The sequence below is a fragment of the Lycorma delicatula genome, chromosome 3, assembly GCF_047948215.1.
Source record: "Lycorma delicatula isolate Av1 chromosome 3, ASM4794821v1, whole genome shotgun sequence".
In the NCBI taxonomy this organism is placed as follows: Eukaryota; Metazoa; Arthropoda; class Insecta; order Hemiptera; family Fulgoridae; genus Lycorma; species Lycorma delicatula.
In genome coordinates, this window is record NC_134457.1 from 150,613,632 (window position 1) to 150,628,928 (window position 15,297).

Consider the following 15,297-nt stretch of genomic DNA (forward strand, 5'->3'; position numbering starts at 1 on the left):
ATTCTAACATAAAATATTTTTTATCATTAAAATAAATCGCATGTACCAACGAGAAATTCAACAAAATTCTATCGAAAATTGAATACTTATTTATTTTAACTCCAGAATGAATAGTTTTATTACTTTGAATAAAGTTTAATTTAGTTTCGAACAACTGCTCTGATGATCGGTTGCATTTTGAATAACTCACAAACATACTTCTTCTCATAACCATGGCAACAATTAACCGAATCATATGTTGATTTAATAATTGTGTTTGTTGGTATCAGTATTATACTGAGAAAAATCATTTTCTTTGAAGTATGAAGCATTGAATTATACCTATTAATGAGTTGTATTAAAAAAATTAAGACAAATATTTATTATTACATAACCGCATTTTGTAGTCCACTTAGACATTGAAGGTTATGTTTGTATTTAACGTTTACGCGAACGTGTTGCACTGTTATCAGGAATTTTACAACAGGTTACAATTATTGTAATTCTTTGTTGTGTAATTTGCAATAAATGTATTTTGTTCCCATTGGATACAAAAAATTACATAACAAGAATTACAAAAAAAAAATATATTTTAAAGTTACTAACATTAAAAATAAATACATAAAACATTTAATAAGATTAAATAATTAAATGTTTTTATTAATTTTAATTATTCCATTTGTTGGGTATTTATTAGATTGTACATATGTAAAGAAATTTATTCTGTATATATTTTTTATGAAATAGCTAATAGTCTCCAGTATTTACTTTTCAGTCTCATCATTTTCTAATGGATAATAGAAGAAGAGAACGTATATCTTGTGCAGTTGCATTTTTATGTGGCACAAATAAATTAAAATCAGAGCAACGTTTGCTTGAAAAAATGCAAGAGAAATTGATTTCCAATCTTAAAAGTTTTAGTGTTCAAGAAAGAAATGAGCTGCTGGACTATGCTAGAGCATTAGAAGCAAATACGTAAGTTAATCATATTAATTTTAATGCTTAATTTACAAATTTTTAACTTTATGAATGTTTATTTTATGAAATTTTTTCCTACAATGCAAGGAAATTCAAAATTAAATAAACTAATAAACCAATGCTGACTATCAGTCAGTCATATTTATAAATACTTTTTAACTATTTTTTCTCCTTATAGATTCTTATTTATTCTGATATGTATTTTTATACTTAATAGTTTTTTTGTTTTTTTTTTTTTAGAAATAGAGATGTTGCTGAAATGCAAGATGAATTATTTAATGTATTTGATCTTATAAAAGAAGTCACAAGGGAAATAAATGACCCAGAGAAGTTAAAACAGCATGGTAAGAATGATAGCTTTAGATTTGGAACAAAGAGCACATTTTCTTCTATTACAACAATCTATTATTTTGAAAATAGGTAAATCCTAGATTTATAAGAATGTTAATGAATAAAAAGTACAAACTTGTTTGTACTTACATTAGTCCATAATTGAACATGTGTACTGTTTGTGTAAATAAAATAAGATTTATGAATTTTACTGTGTGCCTGCTTATGCTTCCAGTTTGCAGCGAATGAAATATTTATTTCACCTGTTTAATTAGTCTTAACAACAAACCGATGCATGTAGCTGCATCAAGGAACTAGTTCTCTGGGTCAGTATTTTTTTGTTTTAAAACTGGAAACTTTATTTATGTTCAGGTGTTAACATTGAAAATTTATTTTTTTAAAAATTAAATCTGAAAAACTGTTATCTGTGAGAAAGACAATTGCATAACAGATGAAATTATATCTTTTCAGATTTTTTTTTTGAATCATATGTATTTGAAAAGACCATAAATTTTAGGGGAATATGTTACCTGTAATCACTGGAAAAAGATGATATAAAGTAATAAACTGCTTCAAATCTTCCATTAAAATGTATGATAATCATACTGTCAATCATACTTATATTGTGATATCTGTTTGGGAACAATATTTTTGCCAGAAAGTTGTTTGAGCCTTTAACTTCTTATTTAGATATTATTGATTAGAATTAGATTTTGTATATGTGAGTTTGTATTATAATTTCTCTAATGGTGAAGGAAATATATGCAAACTCTAATTTGTAAAGCTTAAGTATAGGTTTCAATAGATGTTAGCAAAATTATACCTGTTGTACCTTCACCTTGAGACTGTAACTAATATTTAAGTCTTTGATTCATTTGTATCTATATGTTTTTTATTGGATACTGAATTAAAATTTGTTTGTTGTACACTATTTAATATCAATATAGTATTTTATTTTATTTTTACAATATTTTATTTTACATCAATATTTTACAATCTTTTATCTACAATATATATAAAACTATTGCAAACACTCAGTAATAAAAAAATCATATGAAGTTTAAGCTGCCATTAAAAACAGTTATACACACATACTTTTACCAGTTAAAAGTATGTGTATAACTGTTTTTAATGGCAGCTAAAACTTCATATGATTTTTTTATTACTGAGTGTCTATTATGACAAATTATAATTTGAAAATTTTGATAAATGAAATTAACATAAACAAATTGGAATTGTTCTTAAATATCATTATTTACAGAAAATACTTCATCAGTTTGTATTTTATTAGATAATTAAAAGTTTGGTACAGATTGTGGTATACATAACTCAAAACTGTTTTGTCTTTCTGTAGTCATGAAGGGCTTTTTTTTTTTTTGTCTTCAGTCATTTGACTGGTTTGATGCAGCTCTCCAAGATTCCCTATCTAGTGCTAGTCGTTTCATTTCAGTATACCCTCTACATCCTACATCCCCAACAATTTGTTTTACATACTCCAAACGTGGCCTGCCTACACAATTTTTCCCTTCTACCTGTCCTTCCAATATTAAAGCGACTATTCCAGGATGCCTTAGTATGTGGCCTATAAGTCTGTCTCTTCTTTTAACTATATTTTTCCAAATGCTTCTTTCTTCATCTATTTGCCGCAATACCTCTTCATTTGTCACTTTATCCACCCATCTGATTTTTAACATTCTCCTATAGCACCACATTTCAAAAGCTTCTAATCTTTTCTTCTCAGATACTCCGATTGTCCAAGTTTCACTTCCATATAAAGCGACACTCCAAACATACACTTTCAAAAATCTTTTCCTGACATTTAAATTAATTTTTGAGTAAACAAATTATATTTCTTACTGAAGGCTCGTTTAGCTTGTGCTATTCGGCATTTTATATCGCTCCTGCTTCGTCCATCTTTAGTAATTTTACTTCCCAAATAACAAACTTTTTACCTCCATAATCTTTTCTCCTCCTATTTTCACATTCAGCGGTCCATCTTTGTTATTTCTACTACATTTCATTACTTTTGTTTTGTTCTTGTTTATTTTCATGCGATAGTTCTTGCGTAGGACTTCATCTATGCCGTTCATTGTTTCTTCTAAATCCTTTTTACTCTCGGCTAGAATTACTATATCATCAGCAAATCGTAGCATCTTTATCTTTTCACCTTGTACTGTTACTCCGAATCTAAATTGTTCTTTAACATCATTAACTGCTAGTTCCACGTAAAGATTAAAAAGTAACGGAGATAGGGAACATCCTTGTCGGACTCCCTTTCTTATTAGGGCTTCTTTCTTATGTTCTTCAATTGTTATTGTTGCTGTTTGGTTCCTGTACATGTTAGCAATTGTTCTTCCATCTCTGTATTTGAACCCTAATTTTTTTTAAATGCTGAACATTTTATTCCAGTCTACGTTATCGAAAGCCTTTTCTAGGTCTATAAACGCCAAGTATGTTGGTTTGTTTTTCTTTAATCTTCCTTCTACTATTAATCTGAGGCCTAAAATTGCTTCCCTTGTCCCTATACTTTTCCTGAAACCAAATTTGTCTTCTCCTAACACTTCTTCCACTCTCCTCTTAATTCTTCTGTATAAAATTCTAGTTAAGATTTTTGATGCATGACTAGCTAAACTAATTGTTCTGTATTCTTCACTTTATCAATATTAATTTGGTTAATTTATACATGCATATTGTTTAGAGAATGTTTGTTTTCATTTTAACTCATTTAAAACATAAACTTAAGCTTGTTTTATAAATAATATTAAATTTAATAATTGTTTTATGATTCAGACATTTCATATTTTCGTAGTAAAATGAGCGAACTTGAAAAACGAATTTATAATTTACAAGGAAATTGTACAAGAGAGTAAGTTAAAGATTTATTTTTACCATTATGTAACTGTTTTTATGTAAAGTAAAAGATATGTTATTCTACAATTTAGAATGAAATTTGGTTTATTATTTGTGCTTAATTTAAACCTTAGAAATAAAGATTGAATTTAAGAACATTAAAGAGCTAATGAATAGTTTATAATCATACAATGTAACTGATTATAAAGTAAATACTTTATAATCTTATACTTTGTGTATTGTACAAAATTATACAATACACAACCAAATAATTATAATTGTTTGATCATGATTAACAATTTTTACAATTGCTTAATTTGATATAATAAAACTACAGGGTGACCCATATAAAACACAACCCAACCTTATATTGTTAGGCATTGAAATAATAAAAAGGCATGTGTAAATGTAAATGTATTTTTTATTATTACCATCCATTACCTTACATTTAGAGTAAATGTTGGGAGTGGCCGCCATCTTCTTGAATACAAGCTTCAATTCTTTTTTACAGCGTTTCTTGCAACTTTTTTCAAAGTTTGTGGCCGGATATTTAATACAGCTTATTCAATATTGACTTTCAATCGTTCAAGTGTTCGTGGTTTGTTGCTGTAGGCTTTTTCTTTGAGGTAACCCCGTAGAAAAAAATCCGCCGCAGTCAAATCTGTAGATCTTGGTGGCCACAAGCCTCGACCGATAACACGATTACCAAAGAATTCCTCGACGAAATCAGAAGTTGAACCTGCGTAGTGCGATGTCGCACCGTCATGTTGTGCAGTCAGCAGTGTCTGTCTTCCTCTTCCAAGAGTGCGATGAACTGAAATAAAATATCCTGATATCGTTCTGGATTAATGGTGTACTCGAAAAAAATAGGACTGATTATTGTCTTCCGCGATATCGCGCACCACACACCCAACTTCTGCGGGTGTAATTGTTTTTCGTGATAAACGTGGGGATTTTCAGCACTCCAAATTATACTGTTTTGGCTGTTTACGTAGCCATCCAATTGAAACCGTGCTTCATCTGTGAAAAATAACGAATCCATAACATTAATTCCCTCACGCAGAAATCGCTGGAACCGTTGACAATATTGTAGCCGTTTTTCTTTGTCGGGCTCAAGAAGTTGATGAACCGTTTGAATGCGGTAAGGTCGTAATTGTAATTGTTTGGTCGCCCGATGAACAGTTGATTTAGACAAATTAATTTCAGCAGACAAACGTCTGATCGATTTATTTGGCGAGGTTAGTAATCGGTCTTTGATTTCAGTGACTGTATCTGCTGTATGTATTCAACACTGACGCAGATCTTTTGTGTTCCTTGTTATTAACAGAACCAGTCTCTCTAAATTTTGCAACTAACCTTAATACTGATGTTTTGTTAGGAGCTGGTTTATCTGGGTACTTATGGCGAAACAAATTTTGCACTGCAACCACTGATTTTGTACTTAAGTACGACTCAATAATGAAAACACGTTCATCTAGCGAAAACACCATCTTGTCTCTAGCAATACAATGAACGTTATGATTGCATTGTTGTTACTATCGGTAGTGTTCTACTGCGTTGCCGCGATGTTCAGATGGACGAGTCCATTTCAGTAACGAGTAGAGGGGAGTAAGCTTGACTTTTGAAATTTCATGGATGAGTGATTGAAGGGTTGCATTTTATATGGGACACTCTGTATAAGCTGGTAATAGCAAGAAAAATAATAGTAGTAGTAGTAGTAGTAGTGGTAATGAGTAAAAAAAAATTAAATTTGTTAATCAAATTTTTTTTTTTAAGTAAATGCTTCTATAAAGTTTTTATAAAATCATTAATGCTGTTTAATGCTGCTCAGTAAATAACACTTATAATCTGTTTTATTATTAGTTTTGGAAGATCAATGTTAAATTGTTTAATAGTTTTGAAAAATGTTATATGTAACTCTTAATAAAAAGATAAAATAAATTATACAATTAAAAAAGAATTGAAATGAACCAACTTGGATTAATCTCTAATCAACAATCTATTTGTAAACAAATAGAGCTACTGTGAAAGTTAACAGTTCCAGTCTAGTGCAGACAAAGATTTATGATGGTGTTAATAGTATAATAATGTTGAGCAATAATGTGTGTATGTATACTCAAGTGATGTTGACTTAGTGTCTGTCTAGGTAGCTTAATTGTAGTGTAAAATCTAACACATTCATTGCAGTTGAGTTTATTCACTTCCCAGTGTGTTTTGAATAAATGAATGATTCTTTCAGCATAAAATAATAAAAAAGTAAAGTATTATGTAAATCACAAATAAATTTTTGTGAATTACAGGTTGAAAAAATTACATGATGAAGAGATTACATTAATGTCTGAATTAGACATGACAGAAGAAAAAATAGAAGAAATTAGTGATGGCAGAGTATTTAGTGCATTATTACGTGCCCAGAGCAGCAGTAAAATCAAGTGTAACTGCAGTAGTGATGACTTAACTCCTGTTAGTTTTTAATAGTGATTTTTGTTCATTTAAAATGATAGTGAACTCTTATTTCATTTACTTTTGAACATATTTTAACAACAAGATCATTAATTTAAAAAAGCTTTGTGCCTATTCTCCATTTTGTACCAAATAAAATTTGACCAAATAAATTACTTTCTACTAACCATTATGCAAATCTCTTTTTAAGTTTAAAAAACCTTATCAGTAATTTAAGAAAGAGTTGATAAATTGTTAGGTACAATAAATGCAATAATATGCAATGGATTTTAATTAAAATATATCCATATTGATCTAATTAAAGTAGATTGTGTTAGAAACATTCTGTTACTCCTTGGGTTTCTGTTTTACGAAAGTTAAAATTACCTCTTCTTATAATTCTCAAATTTAAAGACCAGTTACTTAAGCATTCATAATAGTTTATTTTAAACATTGCTGACTGAATTATTTATCTTTCAAAAAATTATGACAAAAAAAATTGATATTTCTGAAACCATGTTTAGAAATCCTCTTAGTGTTTGTCACATCAGTGATTTTTCATGTATATTTTGCATTATTTTTTATTTCCTCAGTCAGTATAAAGTAAACAGAGGTAAAAAATTTAATTGGTTTGAAATAAATGGAAGAAAGTAATGTTTTAAAGATGACACATTGCGTTCAGTATGAATCATTGTGCTTACAGCAGTTTTGGGACAATGTGTAGACAAAAATGAAGCATTTTTAGATAATGGTGGAACTATATTAATTGTATACTGACGTTTTAAATATTGGATTTTACTTCATACATTTTACCTTTTCATACATTTTTTTATTGATTTTATTGCTTCTGGTAGATGAGCACCCATTATGTACATCATCATCAACATTAACACAAGTTTTGTAATTATACCACTTATAAACTTGGCTTTTTCATTCGCATTTTATCATATATCTTTTATGAATGTCTGAAAACAATTTTTAGGAGAACACAAAATTGTCTGTAACTATACAATGATGTTCAGTGTTTTTAATGATCTATTCAATATTTCCAGCCTAACTGAAACCTTACCGATTAACATTTTTGAAGGCTTTTTACTGATGCTTCCACAAGTTGTTAATTTTCTAAAATTCAATTAATTGTTGACCTACCTTATGAAGCATCTCCAATGCCTTCAGTCTTTTCAAATTTTATGTTCAGCTTATATAATGTTTACTGACAGTAGTAAAGAATTAGAAAATCTCACATGGAGTTCTTTTTGGACATCAACAGTGTTTTTATTATTTATTTTTATCAATACTAAAACATAAATATTTATTCTAGTTTTGGGTAGGGTACTTTAATGCTATTATTTTCAATAAAAGTACAAAAATGAACTGAACAATTGCAGTAATAATATTACCTTGTACCAACTGCTAAAACAGAACATTATAGAAAATGTTGGGGAAAAACTGACTTTTTAGCTCATTGCGAACATTTTTTTTGTAAAAAAAGCTGAAACTATTGTTTATATAGAGAAAAAAGTAAATAACTCCCAAGTTGCGGCATCATTAATGTTACCAACTTAAACTAACAGTTTCCTGTTACAATTACTATTTCAACCAGTTAGCACCATTTTTGGGAATTTTTTGAAGCTATCACATAACAGTTATTACTGTTATCATGTTACTTGTACTCTATAATAAACTTTCTTTACTGTAGAAAAGTTTAACTTGATCAACTTGTCTCTGTAGTTTTGTAATTATGTCTGGTAAATCATTTTATGTTAAAAACTATAATTTTATGATCATAAATAACAAAAATCACACTTTCTGCTTTTTGTTTCTTGTAATATATGAGTGTTTTCATAGTGGTAATTTTTTCATCAGATATAAAGCCATTTAATTAACTGATATTTTTTTTTTTTTTTTTTTTATATATGATGAAGTAGTACTAACTACAAAAGTGCTCATATATTACAGGAAGTAAGTGTGATTTTTATTATCTGCTAATGATGCCCAATTGCAAATTCATTTATTACATTATTTATCTATGACCTACTTTTGTAGGCAATATGTTTTAGTATCTGGATTCTGTTATAAATGTATGATATAAATATATAGTAATCACTGAAAAAAAAAAATACAGCTAAAAGCAAAATTTTCTAGTTCCATTGGTTACACTCTTAAACTTCTGATAACAATAAAGGTCCTGGTTTCAGTATCTTGAGCCCACTACATATATACAGCCCACTACATATATCTTACTTTTTTTTACATCTACATTCATAGTTCATATTATTAAATTGTAATTATCCATTAAAAAAAAAATCTTGACTAGAATTATGAATGCGTGAAGGATATTAAGTAAATAAATAGGTTAAAAATGCAGGAAAACTTTTATATTTTATATAAAACTTTATATTAAACTTTATTTTTTATATTTGTCTGCAGTGCTGTTTCTTATTAGAACAATGTCCTGTGTTTGCAGAGAGGATACTCCAAAACCTCTAATTATTAAGCTATATTTAGTCATTTAATTATGTTGTATGAAACAAAATATGCTGCTGAAATTCACTGCTATATTTCTCTTTCTACGGTGAAGTTTTATATGTAGCTAAAGATGTCATGAGAGATGATTTCCACAAAGAGGAAGTTATGATTTCGATGAAGAAAGAAGTAGAAGGATATTTTAGATATTCTTTATTACTGATAGATAAATTAGAAAATTGAAAAGATTTGTGTATATTAAACTATTATTACTTATGAGCAGTTATGGAAAAATTAAGACTATAGGAAGCTGTACACATGAGAGGTCTGCTTGCTGTACAAAAAAAGTTCCTGTCTAGACCTCTCTTTGGTTACAAAGAATTTATTGCAAATATTGAATAAAAAATTTGCCTAATTCCTTTGCATTGCTGAGGTCTTGTGTAACAAGCAAATACCACCTTTTTATTTAACAGAAAAACTCAAAGCTTGCGTGTAAGAGTATTAGATGGAAATTTGGCCATTAGTGGGACTTAGATCTTCAGATCTTCTGGATGAAAGAAAGACTGATGTGCTATGTGCTATCATTCTGCTACAGAGATTGGCCACAGAGGTTGGGTTTAAATGAAAAAAAACATGTGGTTAGAAAAAGGTTATTATGATTCATTGATATCTTCAATACTTAGTACTAAAATAGGCTAACTGTTTTGAAGGTAATAAAAATGTAAAATTTAATGTCACCTTATCACTGCTAGGTTTCAGTTTTATTTAAGTACTAAACATTTATTTAAAATATTTATATTATATTATTCAATTTAAGTAAATTCTAAAATTAACACAGATGATATAAATAATGGATTTCAGGAAGTAAACAATTTCAGGAAATTCGTAGATAAAACTGGTGGACATTATGGTGGATGGTCCGAAAATGATCATTTACATTATTTACAACTTAGAAAAAAACATAATGCAGCTAGTACTGCATCCCTTTTACACCAGAAATTTTCAGGTAAATGAAAATAATTTTTTTTTTTAATAGATTTTAAATATGTTTTATTTGTATTTTTTAAACTAGTATATTTTCTACTGTTTCTTTTAATGATTAATTTTTATTCTGATATTAAAGGAACTTTCTCTCATAACTAGTTGTGGCTTAAGTATATCTTCACATAATATTGATGAACCATACATCAAGCTTTTGTAAGAATTCATGAAGTAGTGACAGTAACCTATTCCTGTATGACAATGCTTTCATGCTGAAATGATTTACAATGTATTAAATTTTTATTCTCATTGTCTGGTAACTAAAGAATATATGTTGTAAAATGTTCTGTCACATATTTTGGTATTACATACTGAAATTACAGTGGTCAGCCAGTCATCAGATATGTGATACACCAAATACTTTTGTTTTTAGATTTCTACTTTACGTTTTATTTTCTTTTAATTTTGTTGTTGTCTTAAACACAAAAATAGTTTTGCCCAAAAAAATTAGCATTTAGACTATTTATTTTGTTTTGGTTTCTAATATTTTTGTTTGTTTAATTTTGTTTTTATACTTCATGTTAAGGCGATGACAACGCCAGAGCATTTTTGCCCAGCAAAAACACCAAAAAAAATTTCACACAACTCTTTGGGAAACAGACGTTAATAAATAAATAGATTGGTATATAATAAATACATAAGATTTCCACTTTAAAGTTAAGAAAAACTTAAAATTTACTCAATACGACACTGGTTACATGTGATAAAAGTTTCACATGATTAGTATATGACTAGCCCCATCTTCTTGCAATTCCAGCAGTATTTTAGTCATCCTTTGCCTTAAGGGTTGGTCATATCAAAAATTGTTTCAGACAAATGTTTTAGGTAATGTAGAAGACTTAACAACCACTTTCAACCAATTCGATACTGTGCCTATTAAGGGAGGTATGATTTTTTTATCTTAGAAACCTTATTTTTTACACCCCCTGAGCCAATGGTTGATTATATCAAAAGATTTTACCTAGATAGTTTTAGGTTCTTATCCAGAGAATAATAGGAACTTTAAACAAATTTTATATTTTACTTAATAAGAAAGTTATAGTGATATTTTGTTTTTTCAAAATAGCTCCCCCATTTCCACCCCCATGGTCTGATTTTGCCCATTAACGAACTCGACTGAGATTTTGGGTCATTATATTTTATGTATCAGTTTGACAGTGATTGGCACAAAATGATGGCAGTTATCGTGTCCACTGTGATCGTATGACTGTGGTTTTGGGGTCTCATTTTCCTTTTTAGCTTCCGGTAATTACCCAAATAATACTGCAGAGGACAAATGAGGACGATATGCATGAGTGTAAATGAAGTGGTCTTGTACAGTCTCAGTTCGACCATTACTGAGATGTGTGGTTAATTAAAACCCAACCACCAAAGAACGCATGTATCCACGATCTAGTATTCAAATCCATGTAAAAATAACTGACTTTACTAGTACTTGAATGCTGGAACTCTCAACTTCCAAATCAGCTGATTTGGGAAGATGCGTTCACCACTAGACAAACACACTGTGGGTTGTGGTTTTGGGGTCTGGGGATGTGAAACGTGAAAATATGTCAAAGTTTTCTGGAAGTTGATTTAATAAGTTGGTACAATAGGTATCTTTCTTATTAAATCTCCCTAAAAGTGACTTTGCAGTGTAAAAAATAAACTTTTTCTGCATTTACCTGGAAGGATAAAGGGAAACCATAGAACTACATCAGAGAAGCTTTACAAAATAATAATAAAAAAAAAAAAAAAAAACAGGAATTTTTAAGCCCATATTAATGCATATATTTAAAATAATAGTAATAAATAAAGAAAATAATTAATGTTATTAAAATATAAGTTTGAAAGGTATTAATTATAGTAATTTTGAACAAATTATTAGAGGAGGCAGTCCTGATGTACAATGTATATATACTAATATATATATATATATATATATATATATATATATACAGACATAATAAACATGAAGTGATGATAAGCTTAGCCTTTTAGAAAGGTAAATAAATACTTTATTAATATTAAGAAAAATTGATAGGAAAAGTACTAAAAGTTTCATGAACTTTTAGCCAAGCTAAATTTGTTTTATTCTTATAATGATAAAAATCTATTTCAATAAAAGTAATAAAACAGAAAATATGCATTTTCCAGACATTACTATTAAAAAGGCATTAGCACATGATGCTTGGTTTGAAATATATTCACAGTTGAAAAGTGAACAAGAGAGATCTATCAAGGAATGGCGAGCAAACCATAAAACTAGACACATTGAGTCTTGTAGAAACTACCAGGGACCTATAATAAATTCAAAATATACATCTAACATAAAGAGAGATCCTGAGCTGAGGGAAAAAATAAAATTATGGAAGGTAATATCAATAAATATGTCAGTTAAACATAGTAATATAAATCATAAATGAAGTAGTAATTATGTAGAGCAAATCAGAAATGATTTGTATTACTTCACAGAAAATAAAAAATACACAGGAATACTTAGTAGGAATAGCCTCAGAATTTGCTTCGGGGGATTTTGGGAAATGATAGTTAAACCTTGTACAGAACTACTTATTGATTTACAAATTAAGCTAAAAAATAATTCTTATCTGCTTATATTCTTCTACTAACTCTCTGTGTTCTAACTTTGTAATTACAAAAAAGAAGGTTTTAGTCCATATTAGTAATTGAAAATAATAAATGTTTAAAATAATAACACGTGTGAATTATAAATTCTTCGTGATATGTTACTTGTAAACAGTTGTCCTGTTGTCTAGTTTGATAGAGATGGTATTATTTTTTTTATGAATAAGTCATAAACAATGTTTACGTAAAAATTGTAATAGTAATACTAAATATTTTTCAGACAGGAAAATATATAGGCATAATAAATATTTAACTGTGATAATGCACCTACCTTCACTTAATTAATATGTATTAAAGAAACACATATTTATTAAAACTTTTATTTTGCTGTTAAATAGACTTATTGTTTCAAATTTATTTTTTTATACTTTGCATCCTTTGCAGTTTTTACCCTTTACATTTCCTTTTAAAACCAAATTTACTTACCCTTGGGTGGATTAATATGACTTAAGACCTGTCAGCCCTTTATTTTTGTTTGTTAGAAACCTCTTCATTTCATATTCTACCTACCTGACAAATTTCAATTGTTTTCCTATGAACACCATATGTCTGTATTCTTAGTTTATCTAAACTATTCTGAATCACAGTTTACTAATTATCCAAAATTTTAAAGTACAGTTTACTATAAATACATACTTAATTACAATACATACTTAATTTTTAATTAAGCAATAGATACTTAATTTTTTTTTTGAAAATATTTGATTTAGAAATAAGAGTATATAACTTACGATAAATACATGATTTAGTGTACTAAACTGTTTTCAGATTTAAACTTTTAGTTCTTAACCCCCACTGCCCAGCAAAACATATGGGTAGGTCAGATTCTCCTTTCCTTATGGCGGTGTGACATACACCTATACGTTCCGCGCAGAAAATTGTAATAACTGCACTCATACGCACTCTGTGGGTTTGTATTCAGATATTCCTTCACAGATAGTTGCCAGAAGCATACACCTTACACTGCCATCTTATGATTTAACTCATAATCTTCTCTTACTGAAAGATTATTCATTATAAATATCTAATTCTAATCCTTAATCCTTCTAATCCTAATTTTTTTTTTTGTGTTACATGAATATTACAAATATTCATATTCTCTTATTATGACAGTAAGAGTTATATTCTCATCAATAAGAGAATATTGATGTTCTCTTATTGTGACCATATTTTAGTAGTAGTAGTAGTAGTTGTAGTATAAAGTAAGCTGTATTGTATATCCATACATATTCTTTTAAATGCTATGCTTATCATTTCTGGCAATAATTAAGCTTTCTAATGAAAAATGTTTAATTCAGTTCACATAAGTGGTCTGAAATTAAATCATAAAAAAAGCAGACAGAACTTAGTTCTAATAAAAAACTAACATTATTTAGAAAATTACATTGCTCAAAAGCTTTTTCCATTGTTGTACATTTAAATAATGTACAATAAGCTTTATGGTTGAAGTGTTTATATTTTTAATTTTGATTCACTACATTACAAAAAGTTTTGTTGAACATCATTTAAAGAAATATTGAATTTTGTTTGGAAGACAAGTCATAATGTATTATCTTGCATAGATGAGGACCTTTTTTCTGTATTCATGTTTTTGGTTTGAAATAACATTTTTTTATATGAAAGTAAGTAGACAATGCTTCAGTTAAAAAAATATATATATTTTTATAGATACAACAGGAACTGAGAAAAGAAGAGGAAATAGAAGAAAAAAAGCATGCTGAATTTTTAAAAAGGAAAGAAGAAGAATTGAAGAAACAGAAACAAGTAAAGAGAATATTCATAGATCAGGATAAAATTGTGGTTTTAAACTTTTATCAAATTATAAATTGAATACTGCTTAATTTATGTGTACTATATTAATATATATTTTACTATATATTAATATTTTACAATATTAAGTTATATATACAATATTATTACACAATTATTTCATACAGTATTATATTTTCTTTTAGTAACTACGTGCTAATGTCAAACTACAGCCATTTTCTACAGTGAATGTTAAATGCCAATCCTAATCAGGATTAATAATAATGATTATGTATTTTTCATCTTTAATATTTTAACTTAGTTATTCTAAAGTTTTGGCATGTAAGCAATTTGTTCTATCATGTAAGTCCTCTTGTAGAGTTAAATTACTACAATGAAGCTAAAAAGCTTTGATTTTTAGGAACTTTTTTTTGATGCAAATGTATTGCCACATTTTTTAAACGAAGTTAATAAATTTTAAAGGAAGTTTACAAAAATTAAAAAAATTTATATATTATATATAAATATTAGTTTTGGTAGCAAGTGAGAGTGGATGATTCATCTTAAGAACTATCAGCGTTAATACCTTTGTATGGATGTGTGTTCATTATTGATCAAAGGACACCACTGTCCCAGGATAATTAAATTTAGTTGATTTAGTCTGAGAAGCCAAACTTCCAACTAGTTAAATGAGAAGATCATACTGCTTGCTTGCAAATACTCTATTTATTTATAAGTGTTACTATTAAATTATAAAAGTCATAATCTCACTTTATAACAGTAACAGTTCCACTAATGTAGCAATACTTTAATTACACTTGCAGTATTAAAGTTATT

General features: G+C 28.2%; 1 protein-coding gene across 1 annotated transcript in view; it reads left to right on the forward strand.

Annotated features, from left to right (window-relative positions):
• Nucleotides 1-346: 346 nt before the first annotated feature.
• The window catches only part of LOC142321228 (coiled-coil domain-containing protein 112-like), a 30,013-nt gene continuing 15,062 nt past the window's right edge, over nucleotides 347-15,297 (forward strand). The window contains exons 1-6 of the mRNA XM_075359222.1: nucleotides 347-466; nucleotides 755-954; nucleotides 1,198-1,301; nucleotides 4,078-4,153; nucleotides 6,438-6,600; nucleotides 9,907-10,051. Coding sequence (XP_075215337.1) covers nucleotides 770-954; nucleotides 1,198-1,301; nucleotides 4,078-4,153; nucleotides 6,438-6,600; nucleotides 9,907-10,051 — 673 coding nt within the window. The 5' untranslated portion in view covers nucleotides 347-466; nucleotides 755-769. The remainder of the gene's footprint in view (nucleotides 467-754; nucleotides 955-1,197; nucleotides 1,302-4,077; nucleotides 4,154-6,437; nucleotides 6,601-9,906; nucleotides 10,052-15,297) is intronic.